We start from the raw sequence: 25,611 nt of genomic DNA, 5'->3' as shown, positions 1-25,611 counted from the left end.
CCCAATGTCACAAAAGCAACTGGTAGAGCTAGCAACAAAACATAGTTCACGTGAACCCTAAGCCTATGTTTTAACCATTAATTTCTTAGCCATCTGTGGCTTTCACCTAAATATTTCCCTGTTCACAAGAGCATTGTACGCGCAGCCAGTAGACAAATCTGTTACATTATTTGCTACCTTTTATATTGTCAAAAAAATTGTTAACTAAGTTCTAACTGGAGATTCTTGACCTTGGCATTCAGAGGTGTGTATTTCAACTGCACCTTTGCTACAACTACAAAGCACCTCAGCTGAGTCCAGGTTACTGGTGATAATGTGTAATGCCCATGGACTCCAGTGATTGTCAGCTGGGATCAAATCTGGGACCTTTGGTGCTTAATGCATGAGCATCTATTGCATAACCTAAAAGATACATCAGTCTTAGCCAAGGCTGTAGCAGGCTGATCAATCTCTAGCTGGTCTAGCTGCCACACAAAGTGCCACACCAACCAGGCATGGGTTACATACTTCCCCTAGCTGAGGAAGTGTGTCGTGAGCTTCAGAGACTTCCCAGTTGACATCCTGAATGAACCATCACTTGTAACGCCACTCCATGGGCCACTCTGCTCAGGATGTCTTGAGGTCCTACCTAACACATCTTTCAGGGATTTCAGCTCTCAGTGATTTCAGCTATTGGTAGGGAGAGCCTCACTGCTAGTGCAAGCTGGGCAGTCTCTCTCATCAGAGACTGTCCCATAGCAGATCTAATACTTAGACCTGGTTTTCAGCGATTTCAGCTCTACTGATCTGCAACAAAAGACTCTCAATTGAGTCTTAATCAGCTCTGTCATTACACAATGGAGAGGGGGCGGCTCAAATGGTGTCTAGGACCCTTAGGCGGAGACCACACCACTATGTACAAAAACCTGATCACACCCTCTCTCATCTCTACTAGGCTTTGGCACCCCCGGCTTACCAAGTGCAGTTCATTTGAGGATGAACCCCTCAATCAGTGCATGCCAAGCACAGTTCTGCAGCCCTTGATTCACACAAAAAGGACAACAAGCCTTTATTACCCCTGCACCCAATAACAAAGTGACTTGCCATCCAACACCCACCAAAAGTGGTCATTTGTGCAAAGCAACTCTATCCTGCTGCTCACCTACACAGAGTGGATGAGTCCATGCAAACAAGGTCATCTCCTAGAGTCCTCTTCCCCAGCTCATCACTAGATGTCAGGGGAGAGCTCATTCAGACCCTGCTTACAAATGCATAAACCAGAAAGAAAACTCAGAACCAAAGATGAGTTGACAGGGTTGGCAGAGCAAATATGACCTGGAGTCTTTGAAAGACAAAGCTCAATTCATGCATTTTTAGAGTGACTTTTCAGAGCAGCCCTTCAAAGGGGTGCACATTTCCAGTAGGCCCTAAGGGAACTTCATGTTTCTGCTTGCATAGAAGCCTGATATTGGACTGGGCTGCCTAAATTTTGTTATTTTAAATATAAGCCTGTTGTATACCACTTTCAGTATCTAGCCCTTACTGTTAAACTATTTGTCACCGCATATTGTTATGTCTAGTTGATCTAGGCAATTATTATGCTTTGGTTTAGGAAAAAAAGACACCAATGAGGGAATGTGCCAGCTAAACTGTAGCTTTTATCCTCTATTGTCTTATCCAGCTGAAGGATAAAGTTAAATACTCATTTCAATTATCCTTTGTTTAGTGTAGGAGGCCTATGATTTATGAGCCTGAAGTCTTCAGTGGGTTACTAAGCGTTTGTCACTGTTAAAATAATCTAATTTGATGACTGAGCAATTTTACAGATTTAAATAAGAATAAATGTAATTAAAAAGGAAATGTACGTTTGCTTACATGATTGCATAATACAGAAGCAATGCAAACTAGCCTCACTGATTATTCAGAAATTACAGTTTTTGTTTTATGAAATTAGTTTTCCTCTGCATAATAGTAATTTTTAATTAATCACACATCCAAATAATTGTTAGCTTCAGTGTTCAGGAATAACTGTGGAAGAAGCAGGAGTTCTGGAAATACAGAGTGGAATTAGTTGCTGTGGGGTTTCACCCTCAACTATTTCACTTTTAACTCTTGCTAATTCCCTTTCTTGTTTATTACTTTCTTTCCTAATTCTGAATACTTCTGCTACTTTTTTCTCAGGCTACCTTGTAGTATGATCTATCTTCACAGCAGGGTGTGTGGGGGGAGAGGGGGGAGAGATAGGGACTTAACTAACTTTTAAAATTAACTATTAGTATGCCATACTATAAGAAAAGCTAACAGAATGTTAGGAATCATTAAGAAAGGGATAGATAATAAGACAGAAAATATCATATTGCCTCTATATAAATCCACGGTATGTCCACATCTTGAATACTGCATGCAGATGTACTCATACCATCTCAAAACATATATGGCATTGAAAAAAAGGACAGAAAAGGGCAACAAAAATCATTAGAGGTATGGAGCAGCTTCCATCTGAGGAGAGATTAATAAAACTGGGACTTTTCAGCTTGGAAAAGAGATACGTTGGGGAGATATGATGACTGGTGTGGAAAAAGTAAATACGGAAGTGTTATTTACTCCTCCTCACAACACAAGAAATAAGCATCACCAAATGAACTTAGTAGGCAGTAGGTTTAAAACAAAAGAAAATATCTCTTCACATAACACACAGTGAACCTGTGGAACCCTTTGCCAGAGAATGTTGTGAAGGCCAAGACTATAACAGGGTTCAAAAAGAACTAGGTAAGTTCATGAAGAATAGGTCCATCAGTGGCTCTTAGCCAGGATGAGCAGGGATGGTGTTCCTAGTCTCGGTTTGCCAGAAGCTGGGAATGGGCAACAGGGGATGGATCACTTGATGATTACCTGTTTTGTTCATTCCTTCTGAAGCACCTGGAATTGAGACAGGATACTGCGCTAGGTGGACCTTTGGTCTGACCCATTTTTATATTTTGACTTTGATATAAGAAGCCTTGTTCATATTAAATAATTTCCCGTAATAAACTATGGATTCCTGGTGGGATTTTTAAAAGCATCTAGGGGACTAACCGGCCAAGTCCCCTTTAAATAGATGTTAGGTGCCACTTATGAAAATACCACCCTGCTCTATTTATTATGGCCTCAAGGTAAGTTTTTTCAAAAGCATAAAGTCAATAGGACTGCCATTTGTGCCTTTGAAAATCTTCCATAATTTTTTGAAAGTGAGCAGTAATATTGGATATCCCATTCAGGACACCTTCAATAGGGTTGATTTTTCAGAAAATTCTGAGCATCCACCTTCTGAAAATCAGGCCACGTAGAAGTGAGCACTAATACTCACTGGTTACTATTGAAAATTTAATTCTGTGATTTTTATATCATTTATCCCAAGTTCTTTTTACCAGGTCAGAATTAGAAATTACAGTGTGATCTTATATTTCTGTTAATGAGCATATGCTCTCTATTACAGATTGCCACTGAAGCCATCGAAAATATTCGAACTGTTGTTACTTTGACCCAGGAGAGAAAATTTGAATTTATGTATGGACAAAATTTGGAAGGACCATATAGGTAATAGATATAAACTTTTTTAAAAAAAATCAAACTTACTTTGTTTTAGAATTGAATGTAAATTTTCACTAATAGACTAAAACAATTTATTCTCTGCTTGTGTATCACAAAATCTTCTATATCAAACCCAGTTTTAACAATATACAATATCTTTTGCTTCAGACAAACACAAGCCATCATAACCATAGTTGTTTCTGTTCTTTGATTAAATGAGATTTTTCTTTTTATACCCTCTATGGTATTATTGGTATTTGCTATTGCAGTACCTGGCATGTCCTCATCAGTTTTACTTCTCTTGAAACTATGTTCTTGAAATCGAGCATTTCATTTAGCAATTCTTGCAACCAGAATTCCTGTTTTTTGTCTTTGTACGTGTACTTCTACATTGCATATTGAGGCAAAACCCTTATTAAAGCCAATGGAATTTTGCATTGGCAAGGACTGAAGGAACAAGTTCCAAAATTGTATAGTAGTTTCAATAGTAGACCACTGAGCAGCTACGCTATTTCATCAGCCTAACAATACAGGCAATGTAAAGCATCATATCATGTTTGACATGTTTGGTTGGGGCACAGGGCAAAACAAAGAACAGTATATTGCTCTACTGGGATTACTTTTGCTCCCTGCAGAATCAGGACATGTTAATAATTTCCTTCTTGTGCTGTGAGGTTGTGCAATTTCTAAAATATGTTTAATTAAATCCTTGAAACTTGTAACCATACCACAGATTGTAAAATAATTTTAACACATTAGTGTTCAGACTCTGTAGGGTAAGACAACAATTGCTCCTGTCAGATGTGTTTGGGATATCAGCTATATGGGATCAAGGCACATGGGATCCTAAAACATACAAGAATACTGTTGTTTTAGGACCCAATCCTGCAGGAGTTTGGGGAATGACCTCATCCCAAAGTACTGAGAACTTGCAATTCCTGCTAAAGTCAGTGGAAGTGAAGGGCGCTCGGCACCTTCTCAGACATAAAAACTAGAAGTAAAATACAGTTATGTATATATTATCTCACAATACTCATTCTTTGTTACAGAAATTCTGTGAAGAAGGCACATATCTTTGGATTTACTTTTGGCCTTTCACAAGCAATTATGTATTTTACCTATGCTGCATGTTTTCGGTTTGGTGCCTATCTAGTGGTAAATGGACACATGGGTTTTAAAAGTGTGTTTCTGTAAGTGTCTTTTTGCAATTTCTTTTTTGTCCATACAGGGGAAGGTGTTTTATATATGGGGCATAATAACCTTATGAAGGTAAAACCAGGAGGACTAGAAGAACAATACATAGACCATTGTTGTCTACATGCTGACCTGCAGCACTGGCCTTCATCTTGAATTAAGATCGATAACTTCTGTTATCTTTCCAAGTTGCAATGCTCCTAATAAGCATGTCAGCTGGGGCCTTCATTTAATTATATATGGAATGCTGGTAGATGTTGGTATAGCTCTCAATGTGCCTTGTTTCTAATGTTGTGTACTGGCTTTTAAGGAAGGACTAAATAGAAATAGCGGAGGGAGTATTTTGAAAATATGGCTAATACTTAACATGTTATAATTTTGGCTTCAATAGTCCGCCTTTCTGATGTCTGTTAGTGAAGTGCCTGCAGGTCCCAAATGAGATTGGAGCCCTACTGTGCTAAATGCTATATGTGGCTAGCTAGAGTCTCTGTCAGAGTTTACGTAGTCAAAATAGAAAAGACAAAAAAGGCATGTGAGGAAAGTATTATTAGTATCCCCATTTTACAACTGGGGCACTGAGAGCCCATATGGTGTTGATTCTGCAAGTGCCTACTTTTGGTTGCTGCAGTGCATACCTACGTGCAAGATCAGGGTCTGAGTGACTTGGTGTGACAGGGTGAGACTCACCACACTAGTGTCTCCTGCTGGTCATCTTATATCTTACGTCGGTACGCCAACTCCCAATGGTGTCTCGCCCACTGTCACTTCTCCTCCTGGACCCGTGTTGATCCAAGGACCACAGCATCCTTTTCAGGACACAGCCCTCTGGCTGTGCCATACTCTGCACTCCCCCTTTCCAGGGGCCAGTACTGCAATCTCACTGTCCAGCCACTTCCTCAGTGGCATGGGGGAGGAAGGAACCTAGGCCTCATAGCACTGCCCCCTGCCCCATTGGCTTCTTTTCATACAGCCTCCCCAGGGCTCCATTAACCCCTTACAGGCCGGGGAGAAATGCCCTAAAAGACACCCTCCTCCTTAAGACCAACTGCCCTGGGCAGGGGAATTACCTTCCCTGCTTCCCCACAGCTGTGCCTGGATGACATGCCTCTCCTGCCTCAGGTTTTCAATCAGGAGGAGCAACTTGCCATTCTGCTCCATGTCTCTGAATTTCCCTCTGAACCTCTGCATTATTTTGTGCTATCCACCAGGACTGCTTGGTGGCTTTCAGTTTCTTCCATAACACCTAGCCCTGGCTCCCAGCACCACTTCTCCCAAGGTCTAAGTCCCAACTACAGCTTGGCCTGCTTAAGTGTGGGTTTCCTTGTCTGTCTGGGTCCTCTCCATCCCAAGTCATCTTATCCACTATCTCCCTAGCACCTCCTGCTGGGCATGGAAGATTGCTCCCTGCCCAGTCATCACCACCACCTGACCTAGCCTGATGTGACCCACGGTGCCTGGGGCAGCCCTCACTGGAAATGCCAAGGACAGGCTTCAAAAGGGAGAGCAGATACCCACCAGTCTTGGGAGTAACACTGAAGTCAAACTCCCCAACCTGTCACCAGTTGTGCTTCTGATTCCCTACACTGGTTATCAAGAAGCAAAACAAGAAATCATACAGCTCCCTTTATTGCATTCCAGGTCTCTGGCTCCCAATCAGCACCTAGGTCCAGTACAGTGTGAAGTTATTTAAACAATTCTGCTCACATATACAAAATGTTCTTCTGACCCCAAAGGGTTAGTCACGTTACCAGGTCAGTATAGGTTTGAATCTTACCCAAAATACCACACTGCCAGCCAATCCTTTAGTGTCTAAAACTAAAGGTTTATTATAAAGAAAAAAGAAAGAACAAGAGGGATGTTAAATGGTAAAACAGTCAAATACATACAAAGACTTCAAAGTCCATTAGGTTCCTAGCAGTATTGATGAGTTTGCTGGCTTGAAAGTCCCTCTGGAACACATCCACAACTTGGATGGGTCATTCAGTCCTTTGTTCAGAGCTTCGTTTGTAGAAAGGTTGCTCCAGAGCTAATAAGCAGGAATGAAGACAAGAAGCAGGACTGAAGACAAAATGGACAAGATGCAGCTACCTTTCACAGTCTTTTGACATGCAACTTGGTTTACTCTGTTCCAAACACAAGCTACCCAGCACATGGCCCGGAAGCCTTAGAGGTCTGTCCATAGGCATGCACCTGCAGGCCTGGCTGAGTCACAAGGTGTATCCCTTGTCTTCTGTCCATGGGTCACTTGAACAACTGATGTCCCTTGATGGGCTGTCAAACAGGCTAGGCAGTGCTGATGCCAATCTGTCTGGGTGTGTCACCCAGATGAGCAGCACAAGTTTGGAACTACAGACATACCATACATATAACTTACAATAAAAAGGTGATATAAACACATAAATGAGATTATCATACCTGGCAAATTATAATATTTGTGTAGATAATTTACACAGCATATCTGGCATAACCTATTACAATTTTACAATATTGGTATTCATAATATCCTAAATTCCATACAGTGTCACACCTGGTTCCCAGGTACCCCTTTTCTATCCTGCCTTCTCCTAAGGGGGTAATACCTTCTTATACGGCCCTCCTCATGGCACAGATAAGAAATCCTTTGCTTCCCTTTGGTCAGAGGCCTCCTATGGTCCTTCCATTGCTCAGGCCCTTCCCCTGGGCTAGCCTTGACCTTACCACTCCAGTATGGGCACTCCCTCTGCAAGTACCTCTGTTGCCCAGAGGCTCAACATGCCCATCCCCTCCCTGTTCACTTCACAGGCAGGATTCTCCTGGGCTGTCGCGCTTTCCCACTCTCTGCATAAGGCTTCTCTCTTCTATCCCAGTAGGGGCAATCTCTCTTCAAGTGTTCCCTCCACCCACAAGTGTAATACTGTTCTGCTCAGGCTTCTGGCCTCCTGACCTGGGGCCTTGGTTTTGCCCCAGACCCTCTGGCCCCTGCTCCCCTCCTGGAGGATCTTGAGTAAATAATGCTGCGCTTCCATCAACTGCCTCAGGCATTCCTGCAAGTGTCTCTGTGCCTTCCACTGTTGCTGCTGGTTCTCCAGGATCTAGCTCATTAGGGCCTGGATCGTGCCCAACATTATCTTAGTCTCTCACTCGGTCCCCTCCCCTCAGAGGTGACTGTGTGCCCGCATTCTCTACCATGTGTGACAGGGTGGGATTCACCATGCTAGCACCTCCTGCTGGTAATCTTGCAGTTCAGCTCCACAGGTCGGTACGCCAACTCCCAGTGGTGTCTCACTCGCCATCACTTCTCCTCCTGGACCCTTGTCATTCTAAGAACCATGGCATCCTCTTCAGGACACAGCCCTCCAGCCATGACATACTTTGCACTCCTCCTTTCGGGGGCCAGTACTGCAGTCCAACTGTCCAGCCACTTCCTCAATGTCATGGGGGAGGGAAGAACCTGGGCCTGCCCATTACTCCAGGTCCGAGCCCAGCTGTGTCCCCTTCAGCCTCTCAGTATAGATCCCTGGGCCACTTCCCCACAGCCCCAGCACCTTCTTCACCCTTACCTCAGGGCCTCAATATGCCAATCAGCCAGGAGCTCTCTCTCACTCCTCTATTCCTGCCCAGCACTGCTCTGTCTACAGTGCTAGCTTTCTTCCACTTGTGCAGCAGCCAGTTCTCCCTCCTTGAGCTCCAGGGAGCAACTGACCCTCCTCTGCCCTGCAGCTCTTCTTATATGGGCCTGCCAGGCCTTAATTGGCTGTGCCTCATAGCTCCACTCCTATTGGCTGCTTTTCACACAACCTCCCTAGAGATCCATTAACCCCTCACAGGCCATTGTGGGGTGGATGCCCCATCACACTTGACAAGTCACCCAAGAGATCTATGGTAGAGCCCTTAATTAAATCCACATCTATTGGATGAAATCCAATGGGAAATTTGCCAGTGATGGCAGTGGGACCAGCATTTTAGTCCTGGAGGTGGATTACAATTAACATGTTGTCTTTCTTGACCTACCCCTAGAACAGTGGTTCCCAAACGGGTTCGTGAACCCCTGGGGGTTCACAAAATGTTACAGGGGGTTCTTGGGGGAAAAATTCCCTAACAGCAGACAGAGCTGTTCCTAGGAACCCCAGCAGGGGCCAGCAGCCCAGAGCCCTTGGACTTCCAAGAGCTAAGCAGATCAAAGCAAGCATATCTATCATACTGAGGAGGTTTAAACTTCAAGACTCCTTATAAGAAATGGAAAGGGATGTGAGTATTTTTTGCTGTTTTTAAAATTAAATAGGCAGCTAGTATTGTTTTTAAAATTATTATGAAGAACAAGTTTAAGCTTTGTTGTAACATGCGTTGTTTGCCTGGACTACTCAAGACCTCAGTGCTTGTGTAGGAGGAACTTTTTGAGTTGGCTTAAATATCTTCATGCTATTTCACATCTGATACTCCTTGATGAAACATAGGAGCATTGTCGTATAACAGTCTTATTCAAAGTGATACAAGCTATGAAAGTGAGATCTTGGAAGAATGTTGCCGTTTTCATAATGTAATAAAAATACTGTAATGATAGATAATAATTAATAATAAATAGTATGAAATAAGCATGTCATAAAAACAAATTTTATATTTCCAAGATCACTGCTTTTATAATGTATACTCAGGTAAAGGAGAAAATCCCTGGAAATATTCATTTTTAGGAGGGGGTTCATGAGACTTGACATTTTAGTGAACGGGGCTCTCAGGTTGTTATAGTTTGAGAATCACTGCCCTAGAAAAATAAAGATACCTTTTTAAAGTAAGGTAATGAATAGCCTTCTTGTGGTTACTACATTGATGTATTTGGATATAATTTACAATTACATATTTCCAAAACATCCATGTACTTGTGACTGGGATAATTGGCTAACCACTGTTGAAAGTTAATCCCTCTTACATACATAGATATGCCAAATAGCACCAATTATTAATTTTTAATTAATCACATTTATTATGATAATACCTAAGGGCCAACCAAGAATGAGGCCCCATTCTTCTAGGCACTGTATGGACACAGTAGCAGACAGTCCTTGCTCTAAAGAGCTTAGTCTAAATAGATAAGACAGAGAGGGTGGGGGAAGAGGTAGAACACACAAGCATGGGAACACTGTAATGGCAGCAACGTCGTGAATTCCACAATTTTTTGCAGGTTGGGAGGGGAAAGGGTGAATTAGGAGGCAATCAGTTAAATGGAAATTAACGTGAAGGAAGAGCCATCCCCCTGCCAATTCATTAACTCTAGCCATCCCCCTGCCAATAGTTTCCACCCCTTCCTCTACAATCTCATTATTTGATATTTTTTATTTTCCCTCCTGTCTTGTTCTCGCAGGGTATTTTCAGCTATTGTATTTGGTGCATTAGCACTAGGACAGACCAGTTCATTTACTCCAGACTATGCCAAAGCCAAGATATCAGCAGCACACCTGTTCATGCTGTTTGAAAGAGCCCCCTTAATAGACAGTTACAGTGAGGAAGGACTGAAGCCTGTAAGTTGATCATTGTATTATGGACAATATCACCTATTACACTAACTAATGTAATACTGAGGTTTTCTTCCCCCACTCACAAGTTAAGTGTTTAGATTAACTGATCCTTGGGGCCATTAACATTGTTCAATCTAAAAACTATGTGGGCCAGTTCTGCTTCTGCCTGCTCCTTCCTTGCATTTCTTTGTGGAGAGCCCTCTGCAAGAGCCAGTGAAAATGGGAACAATGCTGCAGAGGCAGCCAGTTCCTCTTCTATGCAGGAGGAGCATATCCATGCATGGACTTTGGAAATATAATCAGGCCCCACATTAACATTGTAAAATGTTTTGGGATTCAATTTATAAGCAAGATGCTAATAATAAATATTAGTGTACTATAGGAGATAAGAAGTAGGTGAATCTAGGTGGGCATCACTCAAAGAGGCAGACAGGACGATAGCAGGTCAATATATTATTTTGATTGTGGTATTGCACACAAATAAAGATGGCAGGACTTTGCTCCAAGGAACTTACCATCTGACTAACACTTCTAATTTTTAAAATAACAACAACAATGTCTAAAAAAATGCTGTTAACACTTACCAGGAATCATAAGTTTGACAGTAAGCATTTGAGTGCATATATAGTAATGATAATTGTACAGTAATTTAATTTGAAAAAAAAACCTCTAAAGCAGGATCGCTTTGGTACACAGGCCAAGAATATCAGAAGTAGCTATTGTTATTCAGTGCTTAACTTGAGACTCTCAAAGAGGCCTGATTTACAGAAAGCATTAGATGAAGCTGGTGACCCAAAATTACCATAATTTTTGAAAATTTGTCCTTATGTTAAAACTGGTGTGAAGCAGAACTAGCAGAATCTCTGTCTTCAAAATAATTTTACACTGTGTGTTAATTTTTGAAATGTCGCAAAAAGGACCAGATCCTGGCTGTATTGAAGTTAATGGCAAAACTCCCACTGAAATCAATAGAAACAGGATGGTTCTAGTTCTCTGTACATTGTTTTATGATCTGTCAGAATTCTCCTAAAAATTGATCCAATGTTACCATTTCAATTATAGAATATATTTGGTGGCAACATAGCATTCAAAAAAGTGATGTTTAACTATCCAACTCGACCAGATGTTCAAGTGCTTCAAGGTTTGAATATTAATGTAGAAAAAGGACAGACCCTGGCGCTTGTAGGCAGCAGTGGCTGTGGAAAGAGCACTGTTGTTCAGTTGCTTGAGAGATTCTATGATCCTCTTGATGGAGAACTGGTAAGTGATTCCTTGCGAGAACCTGATTAAATGACAATTTACCTATCTTATTCTTGTTAATATAATAAAAAGTAATCGATACTTTTGATATTTTTGTATCCTTTGTGAAGATTAAGTGGAGGTACTAGTGGATTTTTAGGGTTCTGTGTTTAACCATAGTGAAAGTAGGCAGAATGCAAAATTTTGCACACTTTTCCTGTCATTTTGAGTTAAGGGAAGTGATTCATGGATGAAAATTGCCACATGGGCCTGATTCAGAACATACTGAAGTCAGTGGAAAGACTTCCACTGAATTCAATGGGATTTGGATTGGGTACTATGATGGCTAATTATTATAAACCTATAAAATGTATTAGATGCAGATACACTTCTATATATTGTACTAATATAAATGCACCTCCCTCCTGTATCTTAAAACTATGAGCAGCAGAGAAATATAGGACTTTTTCTCCTTATTTTTAATGGTAAAGACCAAATCTATGCAATTTAAGGTGCATCCAGACACCATAGTGATGAATATTTCCTAAACGCTTACAATAATCTAGGTTTGAAACATGTATAAAGTGCATATAAAACCTCCTCATTACATAATTAACATTTAAAAAGCACGTTCATATCAATTTTTATGACATAGCAAATGAAGGTTACCTATTTGTGACCAGAGTTCTTTGAGATGGACTCTGCATATTCCCAGTCTTTGGATGCTCTGACTGGATGCAGCCAGGATGGTGGAACCTTCTAGTAGCAGTGACAGTTAGGGCCCCCCATCCCTCTTTCCTTTGCCCTTAGTGTTTGAGCGTGTCCTGTGAGCATGGTTATGAAAAGGGGAGTGTCACCTGTTCCTGCCTTAGTTCCCTTCAAACACTATAGCAGAATATTGATTTAACCCTAAATGTAGGAATCTACAGAAATAGGGGAGGTTGGTGGGGAGTGTGAATATGTAGAATCTATCTTGAAGAACTCCAGTTACAAGTAAATAACCTTCATTTCCTCTTCAAGTGTCCTTTGCATATTCCTGTTCTGGGGATAGTTTGGCAAGCAGTACTGTAAACTGGAAGGAGGGAGTGGAGTCCTAATTAAACAGCAGTTGGAGCATCGCTCTGCCAAATCGTGCACCAGACCTTGTTGCCACATCCAAAGCACAATGTCTTGTAAAAGTGTGAATTGAATTCCACGTACCAGCCTTGCATATCTCAATAAAAGGAATATATTTAGTGAATGCTGCTGTTGTAACAACCGCTCTAGTAGAATGCAGAACAGGAGGAGAAAGTGAAGCTCCATTATAACACTTCAATACACAATCTGACCCATTTGGACAGGCAATGTGCTGAAATGTCCCAGCCCTTAAAAATACCAGCATATGAGTTAAATACATTCTGTCCAAGTAATATAAAACTGTTCTTATCACATCCCAGTAGTGTACTCTAGATTCCCCTTTACTTGTGTGAGATTTAGGGGAAAAAATACAGGTAAATTAATACTTTGATTAACATGAAACTCTGAAACCACTCTGCAAGAATGTAGGGAGTGCACAAAAAACACTTTATCTTTTTTAACAGTAGCATAATGGGATTCTGCCATCAATGCATGTAACTTGTTAATTCTTCTAGCAGAAGTGAAGACTTCTAGAAAGATGAATCAAAGGGTATGTCTATACTACGAAATTAGGTTGAATTTATGGAAGTTGATTTTTTTATAAATCAATTTTATACAGTCAATTGTTTGTGTCCCCACTCCAAGACCATTAAGACTATTAACTCGGCCGAGTGCATCCACAGTACCAAGGCTAGCATTGACTTCTGGAGCTTTGCACTCTGGTAGCTATCCCACAGTTCCCGCAGTCTCCGCTGCCCATTGGAATTCGGGTTGAGCTCCCAATGCCTGATGGGTCAAAAACATTGTCGTGGGTGATTCTGAGTACATGTCGTCAGGCCTCCCTCCCTCCGTGAAAGCAATGGCAGACAATTGTTTCGTGCGTTTTTTCAGCACAGACGCCATACCATGGCAAGCATGGAGCCCACTCAGATCATTACTGCACTTCTGTAAACTCCACATGTATTATCCTGCAGTATATGCAGAATCAGAACCTGCAAGAGCAAAACCAGTCGAGGAGATGATGGCAGTGTGGTGATGAGAGTGATGAGGACATGGACACAGACTTCTCTCAAAGTACAGGCCCCAGCAATGTGGACTTCGTAGTGTTAATGGGGCAAGTTCATGCTGTGGAACGCTGATTCTGGGCCCGGGAAACAAGAACAGACTGGTGGGACCGCATAGTGTTGCATGTCTGGGACAATTCCTAGTGGCTGCAAAACTTTTGCATGTGTAAGGGCACTGTCACGGAACTTTGTGACTTGCTTGCCCCTGCCCTGAAGTGCAAGAATACCAAGATGAGAGTAGCCCTCACAATTCACAAATGAGTGGTGATAGCCCTGTGAAAGCTTGCAATGCCAGACAGCTACCAATCAGTCAGGCATCAATTTGGAGTGGGCAAATCTACTGTGGGGGCTGCTGTGATCCAAGTAGCCAACGCAATCCAAGAGCTGCTGATATCAAGGGTAGTGACTCTGGGAAATGTGCACGTCATAGTGAATGGCTTTGCTGCAATGGGATTCCCTAACTGTGGTGGGGCAACAAACGGAACCCATATCTCTATCTTGGCACTGGAGCACCAAGGCAGCTAGTACATAAACCAAGTGGGGTACTTTTCAATGGTTCTGCAAGCACTGGTGGATCACAAGGGATATTTCACCAACATCAGTGTGGAATGGCTGGGAAAGGTACATGACGCTTGCATCTTCAGGAACTCTGGGTCTGTTTCAAAAGCTGCAGCAAGGGACTTTCTTCCCAGACCAGAAAATAACCATTGGGGATGTTGAAATCCCTATAGTTAGCCTTGGAGACCCAGCCTACCCTGTACACAGGCAGGCTAGACAGTAGTCAGGAGCTGTTCAACTGTAGGCTGAGCAAGTGCAGAATGGTGGTAGAATATGCATTTGGACATTTAAAAACATGCTGGCGCAGTTTACTGACTCAGATAGACCTCAGCGAAACCAGTATTTCCATTATTATTACCGCCTGCTGTGCACTCCATAATATCTGTGAAAGTAAGGGGGAGATGTTTATGGCGGGGTGGTAGGTTGAGGCAAATCGCCTGGCCACTGATTATGCGCAGCCAGACACCAGGGCGGTTAGCAGAGTACAGGAGGGTGTGGTACGCATCAGAGAAGCTTTGAAAACCAGTTTCATGACTGGCCAGGCTATGGTGTGAAAGTTCTGTTTGTCTCTCCTTGATGAAACCCGCATCCCTTGGTTCACTCTACTTCCCTGTAAGCTAACCACCATCCCCTCCCCCCTTCGATCACCGCTTGCAGAGGCAATAAAATCATTGTTGCTTCACATTCATGCATTCTTTATTAATTCATCATACAAATAGGGGGATAACTGCCAAGGTAGCCCAGGAGGGGTGGGGGAGGAGGGAAAGACAAGGCCGTACTGCACTTTAAAACTTATTGAATGCCAGATTTCTTTTGCTTGGGCAGTCCTCTGGAGTGGTTGGGTGCCCAGAGCCCCGCCCCCGCCCCCCGTGTTCTTGGACATCTGGGTGAGGAGGCTACGGAACTCAGGGAGGAGGGTGGCTGGTTACACAGGGGCTGTAGCAGCAGTCCGTGCTCATGCTGCCTTTCCTGAACCTCAGCCATACGCCGGGGCATATCAGTTTGTTCCTCCAGTAGCCTCAGCATTGCCTCTTGCCATCTGTCACCAAGCTGATGCCACCTATCATCTTCAGCCTGCCACTTATTATCTTCAGCTTGCCACCTGGCCTCACGTTCATATTGTGCTTTCCTGGCACTCTGACATTGTCTGCCTCCATGCATTCTGCTGGGCTCTTTCAGTGTGGGAGGACTGCGTGAGCTCAGAACATTTCATCACAAGTGTGTTTTTTCACCTTCTAATCTTCGCAAGTCTCTAGGAAGGAGAAGATAGTGTGAGCTTTGAAACATTTGCAGCTGATGGAGGAAAAAAAAATAGAGTGGTAGTTAAAAAGACACATTTTAGAGAACAATGGGTAGACTCTTTCTTTAAAATGGGTTGGCAATTTAAAAGGAGGAGCTGCGGTTTTCGGGTTAACGTGCAGCACAAAGCCAACTAACCCCCTCTCCCACACACACAATTGTCTGGGATGATCACTTCACCCCTCCCCCCGCCACGTGCCTAACAGCTGGGAACATTTCTGTTCATCCACAGGCAAACAACCCAGCAGCAGCAGACACCTCTGAATGTCCCCTTAATAAAATCACCCTATTTCAACCAGGTGACCATGAATGATCACTCTCCTGAGGATAACACAGAAAGATAAAGAATGGATGTTGTTTGAATGCCAGCAAACACTGGGACCATACGCTGTGTTATGCAATGATTCCAGACTATATGTGCTACTGGCCTAGTGTTTTAAACTGTCCTACCATGGAGGACGGAATAAGGCTGCCCTCCCCAGAAACCTTTTGCAAAGGCTTTGGGAGTACATCCAGGAGAGCTTTATAGAGAGTTCCCTGGAGGATTTCTGCACCATCCCCAGACATGTTACCAGACTTTTCCAGTAGCTGTACTGGCCAAAAATTAATCATTAAACACGCTTGCTTTTAAACCATGTATAATATTTACAAAGGTACACTCACCAGAGGTCCCTTCTCCATCTGGCAGGTCCAGGAGGCAGCCTTGGGTGGGTTCGGGGGGTACTGACTCCAGATCCAGGGTGAGAAACAGTTCCTGGCTGTCAGGGAAATCGGTTTCTCCATTTGCTTGCTGTGAACGATCTTCAACCTCCTCATCATCATCTTCCTTATCCCCAAAACCCGCATCCCTGTTGCGTGCTACTCCATTGACGGAGTCAAAGCACAGGGGTGGGGTAGTTGTAGGGGCATCTCCTAGAATGGCATGCAGCTCATCATAGAAGTGTCATGTCTGGGGCTCTGACCCAGAATGGCCATTTGCCTCTCTGTTTTTTTTTTGGTAGGCTTGCCTCAGCTCCTTAAGTTTCACGTGGCACTGTTGCAGGTTCCTGTTATAGCCTCTGTCCTTCATGCCCTTGGAGATTTTTTCAAATGTTTGGGCATTTTGTCTTTTGGAACGTAGTTCAGCTAGCACAGATTTGTCTCCCCATACAGCGATCAGATCCCGTACCTCCTGTTTGGTCCATGCTTTTGCGATTCTGGGACTACATCATGGTCACCTTTGCTGATGAGAGCTGCACTCACCTGCAGATTGCCACGCTGGCCAAACAGGAAATGAGATTCGAAAGTTAAAGCCTTCTCTTGAGCAAAAAGAGGGACATTTTGTATTGAATCTGGTGGCAAACAAATCTATGTCTGGAAACCCCCAAAGCCTGAAAAAGTTTGGAACAACTGCGTCTTTTACAGACCATTCATGCATCTGTGAGGAGTCCCTGTCCAGACAATCCATGATCTCATTGTTCTTCCACAATATGCAAAGCAATTGGGTAAATGTTGTATAGGATGTACCAGTCCCAAAGCTTTATTGTCTTGTTGCTTAGTGGCAACAATCAAGTTCCTCCTTGTTTGTTCAAATAATATACTGTGGACATGTCATCCACAGTCACCTGAATTACTGCATCCTTTATCTATAGAAGAAATGCTTTGAGAGCCAGATGGACAACCCTGAGTTTTAAGATGCTTATGTGTAACAAGGATTCTCTGAAATACCATAGCTCTCAGTTGAAAAGATTGCAGAGATGTCCCCACCCCAGCCTGTCTTAGACGCATCTGTAGTGACTATTAATGAAGGAGGAAGTGAATTAAACTATACTCCTTTGATGCCGTTCTGTGGTTTCAGTCACCACTTTAGAGAGAGAGACATTTTCCTTGGAATTATGAGAATTTTTAGCACACTTTCCACACTGGGTTTGAAATTCTTTCATAGCCACTGCAGAAGTGGCCTCATTCTAAGCCTGACATACAGAGTCACGTATGATGTGAATGCCATAAGACCTATAACACCAGAAAGCTGAAATAGTTGTAGAAGTAGTTACAGTATAGTGGTGGTTTAGTTTCAAAAATCTCTATTCCAAAAAGAACATCCTTTCATTTATAGAGTCAAGGATTGTCTCAATGAAGAGAATACTTCAAGATGGAATCAGAAGAGATTTCTCTTCGTTTATAAGTTTCAGACAAAGAATAGGTTATCTGAAAGACTGTTACTATTTCCTTTTCTGACAAGCCTCTAGCCACCTATCATTTAACTTGGGAAGAAAATCCCTTGTCTTCTCAAATGTGCTGCTACTGGAGCCAAGCATTTGCTAAAAACCCTGGAGGGACCAGGGTAAGACTTTGTATTAGAAATAGTCTGAACCCAGAACATAAAAGTAGATATTTGCAGTGAGATTGTTTTATGGGGATATGGAAATATGTAACCTTGAGTTCAGGAACTATGAACCAATCCAGAGTAGACAGGGAGGGAATGATTGGCCCAAGAGATAACATTATGAATTGAAACTATCTGATGTATCTTTTTAGGCCTCTGAGATCTAAAATTGGTCGGAGACCTCCATTCTATTTTGGGATTACAAAGAATGGGACTAAAACCCTTTGTATCTGAGAATTAATGGTGGTACTTCTTCAGCCCCTATATGCAGTAGAGCTTATATTTCCATTCTTAATAATTTAACATGGGAAGAATCCCTGAGAAGGAAGGGGCAGGAATTTGCATGGAGGAAGGGCTTTGAATTGGACAGTATAACCTTCCTTTACTGTGTTGAAAACTCACCTGTCTAATGTGATAGTTGTCCATACATCATAAAATCGGGATAGATGGTCTCCCAAAATACAGATAGGATTTTCTGAAATTGGTTCAAAGTTCTTGATTATCATGTCAAATCTGTGGCTTGACATTTTGCAGGAAGGATGTGGCTGAGGAATTATTTGTCCTTATCTGGGATTTGTTGGATTTCTTCCTTTCCTGTGATTGAGAGGATGCTTGTTGTAGTTGCTGCTGTTGTGATAGTATGGATGTCTCCTTTGATTAAAGTCAGATGAAGGTGAAGAAGGTGAAAGATATTGCCTATGATATCTGAACACAGGTTTAGGTGTTCTCTCTCAGTAGTCCCAGAGATCTAGCTCTGGAGCAAGGCTCTATCTTCTCCAATATCTCATCAGTTTTTATACCATCTAGTCCATCCCCTTCAAAGGGTAAGTCCTATACTGTAGATCTCATTTCCATAGTAAGAGAAGAAGATCATACCCATGAATGCCTACATAGAGCTATTGTCAATGCCACAGATCTCAGAGTGGTGTCAGACACATCAAATGATACCCTAAAGGCATTCTTGGTCACATTTTGACTCTCTTTGATGAAAGTTGATAACTTTTTCTGAATCTCTCAGAGATGTTTGGTGAAGACTGACATGTTCTCCCACAGTTGAAACTAATACCTGGCCATCACTGCTTGACAGTTTGCCACTTGCATGTTGAAGGAAGCTGAAGACAACAATTTTCTCCTGAGAGAGTCCAACTTTTTCCTTCTTTATCATAAGGAATAGAGAGTGTTCAAGATCTGACCTAGGTTTTTGAAGTATTGCTGCTAGAACAAGAGAATCTCTCAGGTGGAATTTGGTAGAACTTGTCAGCCTTTTTTGGAATTGGCATGATGCTGGATTAGAGACAAAAGGAATTTTTGCTGATGCCAGAGCCCTTCTACATGGGCAATAAAACTGTAATGTCAAATGTAATGACCTAGAATGTCAAAAACTATATGTGCGGCCTCCTTCAAAGCCACCTAAGGTAATTTTAAAATGGATTCCATTCTGTCCACTAATTTGTGAAAGTGAATTGCATCTCCTGAAGGAGATGATGCTGTTGTTACTCCGACATTGAGATCAGGAGATGAATCACTTTCTGGTTCCATGAAGTTTTGGAATTCATCCTGTGGAGATTCCTCCTGAAAGTCCTCTCCTAAGAAGCTTTCCAGTGCCAAAGAAGAGGAATGTTCCCTATCTCTAGGATCTGAGTGTTCTGACTGAAGATGATTCAACCAGAAAGACAGATTATTTGTTATGATTTTCATAAATAGGAGTTGGCTAATATGGCCAAGGCATCCAAGGAGGCATAGGCCAGTCTTGTCAGTTTCCCCAACCTGGTATCATATCACCAGCTTGATACATAGGATATCTACAAGTATTACTTTGCGGAGGAAGGCTTTGCATAGGAAATACTTGGGTCTCTGTTATGAGACTTGTATCTGGCTCAACCACCATTTCTGGATCTGACGCCAAAGCAATCAGTGAGATAGCTGATGCAGGGATCTGAAAAATGGAAAGTGGCCAGCCAATTGGAGTCTTAGGTGGTAAGCATATTGATTCAGAAGATCCCTCACATTGAATAGCTTGTCTCAGTCTCTTATCAGGATAATATTGCAGTAATATCAGATCCATTAAAACATACATCTGAATGAATTTTGCACTGTAACCATGTAGCAGAGCCCCCTTTGTCTCTGCCTCCGCTGCAAACTGCAGCCACTGGGAACTGCGGGCGGCTGTGCAAATGTAAACAAACTGTCTGGCAGCCTGCCAGCAGATTATCTTGATGGGCTGCGTGGTTGCCCACCACTGCTTTAGGTGCTTACAAATTGATAGTTAAATAATTTGTTCCAGTATCTTTCCAGATATCAAAGTCTACATCTTACGAGGATGATTATAATCCTGTGTTTGAAGGGAAATTTCTTCAGACTGGCTATTTTTTATACAGCATCCAGCCCCAAAGCACTCACAATCTAAGGGCTTGACTATGTGGGAAAGTCTTGCTAGTTATACCAGTATAATTGTAGCAGTTTAAATTCAGAACTTAACTTATACCTGTAAAACATTGCCTTGTAGACTAGACCTAAGAGTGTGGTTTTACTCAATTCTGCAGCGTTTGCTTTGTGTATCACTTTATTTATTTATAAATATGTACAATTTTAGAAGGAAAAAGGCTCAAGGTTAGAAAGCTGGTCTAAGGAACTGGGATTGGAGGCTTGAATTATCTCCTTTGAGATTTCCTTATGAATAAACTGAAGCCACCAAAATCATTGTATAAAGTATTTTGCAAAGAACAGTTGCTATTAGCTATACAGAATGGAAAAGTTAATGTAACATTTTTCGTGTAAGCCAAAGCTTTCCTATCTCTGACATTTAAGGATTCTTGCTTTTTAGCTGCTGGATGGCCTAAATGCAAAGGCATTAAATATCCAATGGCTTAGAGCTCAGATTGGTATTGTCTCACAAGAGCCGATCCTGTTTGACTGTAGTATTGCTGAGAATATTGCATATGGAGATAACAGTAGAGAGGTGTCATCTGAAGAGATTGTAAATGCAGCAAGAGCAGCCAACATACATTCCTTCATTGATTCTCTGCCAAATGTAAGTTAAACCTTTGTTTCTTACTCAAAACGAAAGAAAAATAAAAAGGAGTTATGCCCTTTTATGCGTCTCTGGGATATAAGGGAACCTAAAAGGGTTTGTTTTTTCCATGCCTGTTTATTACATTAGAAATTCAAGTCTTCTCTGCAACATTTTTTTCGGAAGGCTCCATAGGCCAGTGGAGAACTAGGTTTATGAAAACAAGCATGTGAAACTTGATTAATTGAGAGAGATAAGTGCTTTTAATTAAAAATTGTTTAAAGTATTTTGTTTGTTTTGTTAGCCCCTCGTTATCTAAAACACTTGGTAGAAATGATCTTTGTTAAAGGTTCAGTTAGGAGCTGAGAACATTGCCAGACTGAATCATCCAACAAATCGTATGTAACCCTTACAGTGTAACAAACAAAAGCTAGTGCAGGCTTTGAGGGAGCACCAACCAGTTCATTAGTAAACTGTATGAATATTTTAATACCTAACATTTTTGGATGCCCCAAGTCAGATGTGACTGTCAATTAGATATGTACATAATTTAGATTAAAACCATAACATTCTCTTTGTTAAGTTGGGATTTTTCCTTCAAAGTGAACTCACGAGGGGAAAGATGATTCAGTGGTTAGGATGCTAGCCTAGGACTTGGGAGACAATAAAGGGGTAGTTCAATTCCTTGACTTGACACAGACTCCTGTGTGAGCCTCTCAGTTCCCATCTGTAAAATGGGAATAATACACTTTCCTACCTCCCAGGAGTTTTGTGAGGATAAATACATAAAAGATTGGGATGTTCAGGTAGTATGGTAATGGAGGTCATATAAGTACCTAGGATGGACAGATGTTTGTGGCCTTCAATAATTGTGGTCATCTGCTTTCAAAGAACTGCTGAAATAAAACAGCCAAGAGTAGAAAGCACATGCTTTATTGCACTACTTCTCAAAGCTGGTCCGCCGCTTGTTCAGGAAAAGCCCCTGGTGGTCTGGGCTGCTTTGTTTCGCAGTTTCAGCCGATCGTGGCTCCCACTGGCTGCGGTTCACCGTCCCAGGCCAATAGGGGCTGCGGGAAGTGGTGCAGACCAAGAGATGTGCTGGTTGCTTTTCCCACAGCCCCCATTGGCTTGAGATGGTGAACTGGGAGTTGCAAGCGGCCAAACCTGCAGATGCAGCTGGTAAACAAACCAGCCTGGACCACCAAGGGCTTTCCCTGCACAAGCACTGCTCTATTGGACTCTGTGATTTAAGTCCAAATCCAGGCTAAATTGCTGGTTGGATGTGCCTTCTAAACTTGTGTTTATTGTATTTAGAAATATAATACCTGTGTGGGAGACAAAGGAACTCAGCTCTCAGGTGGTCAGAAGCAGCGTATTGCTATTGCTCGAGCTCTTGTACGTCATCCTCAAGTTCTGCTACTGGACGAAGCCACATCTGCTCTAGATACAGAAAGTGAAAAGGTATCTTGTTTGTGTACATAGAGGGAATCTAAAACCATGGCTGTTAATACAGCAATTGCAATTACCACTTCGATTTCCATAAATGCCTGTAAAAGTCCAAAGTCTGGAAATCTAGAACTTTTCTACTAATGAGATGCATATATACTGAGGCATTATCTCTTTTGTATAAATGACAGCAACTGTCTAAATGTAGATTATTCAGATCCAAATATCTTACTACAAAACTGTCTTCAATAACTTTTCTATTGCCTACTGATGTCAGAAGAATGTAAGGCTAGATCCCTCTTCTTCATCTTTCTCCCCCTATGTCTAGGAAGGAGTATGGCAGAAAGAGATCTAGGGGTCATAGTGGACCACAAGCTAAATATGAGTCAACAGTGTGATACTGTTGCAAAAAAGCAAACGTGATTCTGGGATGCATTAACAGGTGTGTGTAAACAAGACACAAGAAGTCATTCTTCCGCTCTACTCTGTGCTGGTTAGGCCTCAACTGGAGTATTGTGTCCAGTTCTGGGCACCGCATTTCAAGAAAGATGTGGAGAAATTGGAGAGGGTCCAGAGAAGAGCAACAAGAATGATTAAAGATCTTGAGAACATGACCTGTGAAGGAAGGCTGAAAGAATTGGGTTTATTTAGTTTGGAAAAGAGAAGACTGAGAGGGGACATGATAGCAGTTTTCAGGTATCTAAAAGGGTGTCATCAGGAAGAGGGAGAAAACTTGTTCATCTTAGCCTCTAATGATAGAACAAGAAGCAATGGGCTTAAACTGCAGCAAGGGAGATTTAGGTTGGACATTAGGAAAAAGTTCCTAACTGTCAGGGTAGTTAAACTCTGGAATAAATTGCCTAGGGAGGTTGTGGAATCTCCATCTCTGGAGATATTTAAGAGTAGGTTAGATAAATGTCTGTGAGGGATGGTCTAGACAGTATTTGGTCCTGCCATGAGGGCAGGGAACTGGACTCGATGACCTTTCGAGGTCCCTTCCAGTCCTAGAGTCTATGAATCTATGAATAAACACACTTGGCTAAATCTCCTTCTCCCCAGGGACTCTGGCATGTCTAGGCCCTCACTCCTGTTAGAGCAGGACTTCTGGAACAGAGACCCCATCTACAGCAACACTTTGATTAGCACACAACTCTCCTCCAATCATACAGCTTCATCCCCAACTCTTCTCCCACACAGAAGAACAGCTAGAGTGATACATTGCACAAGGTGTATCTCTATGGCAGTAGGCTAGTTAGAGACAGTACTGTAAAAAACATCTTTATGGTTGGAATTCTCCAGGATTCTAACCATAGAGTAGTAGCTCTCAGAAGTGAGACAGCAAGTTCAAACAGGCGCGGCGCTTGGGGGGGCGGGGGGAAGGGGGTTGGGCGGTGTGGTACTCGGGGGGTCGGAGCTTCCAGTGGCATGGCGCTCGGGGGGGCGAGGGGTTGCGCGGCACAGTGCTCGCGGGGGGGGGAGTGTTACAGCGGGGAGACCCTTTTTTTTTTTTGCTTTGGGCGGCAAAAAAGTTAGAGACGGCTCTGACAATACTTGGTCTTTCTGCTGAGATTGCCAGCAAGGCTGCCAGCTGTGATGATTTTGTTGATGTGGACACAGGTCCTTTAGCAGTTCTCCTGAGATGTTTATCACCTTAGTTCAAATAGGTATCCAACCATTTATCAATACTGAGAGCTCTCGCTCATTGTGAACACAAGCTAGTTTTAAAACAGGAAGCTAGACATTCATTGCATTACTGTTCTCTGGAGCCATTCAGCCTCATCTCTCTCACTGGTAATTTATAATTTAAATTAAAAGATATCAGATCAGATACCTCACTTACTAACAGCTGGAAGAGGTTTCTCTGCATTACTTGCCAAATAAGTTAAAAATGTATCTTCTGCTTTGGTAATTGAATAGGTTGTCCAAGAAGCACTGGATAAAGCAAGACAAGGTCGCACCTGTATTGTAATAGCTCATCGCCTGTCCACTGTGCAGAATGCTGACAAGATAGCGGTAATCCAGAATGGAAGGGTTGTAGAACAAGGAACACATCAACAACTCTTGGCTGAAAAAGGCATCTACTATTCTCTAGTTAATGTTCAAGCTGGACCATGAAACATGAATTAAAAGCAGTGCCATATTTCTGAAGTGTTATTGTGCAATTGTTTTAATATTTTGCAAAAGACAGTATTACTAATCAGTCTTAGTACCTTTGTTTTTAGGAAGCCCTGTAAAGAGAAGAGGTCCTGTTAAACCCTGGAAAGCCAAGTAACACTGAACCAAACATATATCAATGTCCTCAATTATTTCATAATTTAAACATTTAGGCCGGCGGCTCCAGCCACTAAGAGTTCTGTTACTGGTTCTGTCACTGTCTTAACCTGTTGTCACAACTTGGCCCCATTTCCCTCTAGTCTGGATGGATACAAGTTTGTTGTGAATGGATCCAATTCCTAAATCCCATGTGCTTTTAAGCTGCCCTGAGTTTGGGTCATGAGCTGATCTGGAGCTAGTAACAGTGATCTCTCAGGCACACTGCCAGGTGCATGTGCCACCCTTCTTGGGAAGGGAGGCCCCAGAATCTGGCCATCTACACGCCAGAACCAGTGCCCCAGCTATCCCAAGGCCAGTGGTTTAGACAGGTTCCCCCAGAGTCCACTTAGCTGTCACAGCTTTGATTTTCTAGTTATACCCTTCAGGGACAACCTGGCAGCAAAGCAATGAACACAGGCTTAGCAAAGGAATTCTTAACCACGATCACTTTATTATTAAAGCACCAGGAAGTTACAGATCTATGGAAATCAACAAATGGTCCTGAATGCAATCCCTCTGGTCCAATCTCACCCTGTATGGGAGTCCTGGTTCTGGTCAGCATCCTCACGCAGATACCCTCCTGCCGGCATTCTCTCCAGCAAGTTCTGCTTACAGGTGCCAATAGTATGGCCCTTTGTTAGCAAAGCAGCCACCATTTCAAAATGGCCCCTATCCCATTTCTATCCATGTGTTTTGGCTTGTGAGGTTCTCAGCTTTGTTCCTCACTCCTCCACTGTTAGGCTGATATAAGCCCTGATGTAGACTCCACTTTTCTGACAGAAGAATTATTCCATCGACCTTGCTACTGCCTCTTAAGGTGGTGGATTTAGTACAGCAATGGAAAAACCCCTTTTGACAGTGTAGAAGCATCTACATTAGAGCAGCACTGCAGCTGTGCCCCCGTAGCACTTGAAATATAGATATTCCCTAAGCGTTTACTGTAGAGCACTTAGGAAAACTGGCCATTTA

At 42.4% G+C, this 25,611-nt stretch overlaps 1 protein-coding gene across 1 annotated transcript in view; it reads left to right on the top strand.

Moving 5' to 3' along the window:
• Positions 1–24,444, top strand: part of ABCB1 (ATP binding cassette subfamily B member 1) — an 86,407-nt gene extending 61,963 nt beyond the window's left edge. Inside the window, exons 22-28 of the mRNA XM_030550480.1 lie at positions 3,455–3,555; positions 4,599–4,739; positions 10,079–10,235; positions 11,295–11,492; positions 20,698–20,904; positions 22,198–22,344; positions 24,247–24,444. Of these exons, the coding sequence (XP_030406340.1) occupies positions 3,455–3,555; positions 4,599–4,739; positions 10,079–10,235; positions 11,295–11,492; positions 20,698–20,904; positions 22,198–22,344; positions 24,247–24,444 (1,149 nt within the window). The remainder of the gene's footprint in view (positions 1–3,454; positions 3,556–4,598; positions 4,740–10,078; positions 10,236–11,294; positions 11,493–20,697; positions 20,905–22,197; positions 22,345–24,246) is intronic.
• The last annotated feature ends 1,167 nt before the right edge of the window (positions 24,445–25,611 follow it).

This window comes from Gopherus evgoodei, chromosome 2 (genome assembly GCF_007399415.2).
Source record: "Gopherus evgoodei ecotype Sinaloan lineage chromosome 2, rGopEvg1_v1.p, whole genome shotgun sequence".
NCBI lineage: Eukaryota > Metazoa > Chordata > Testudines > Testudinidae > Gopherus > Gopherus evgoodei.
The sequence above is the reverse complement of the archived record's forward strand: the minus strand, read 5'-3'. Positions and strand labels throughout refer to the sequence as shown.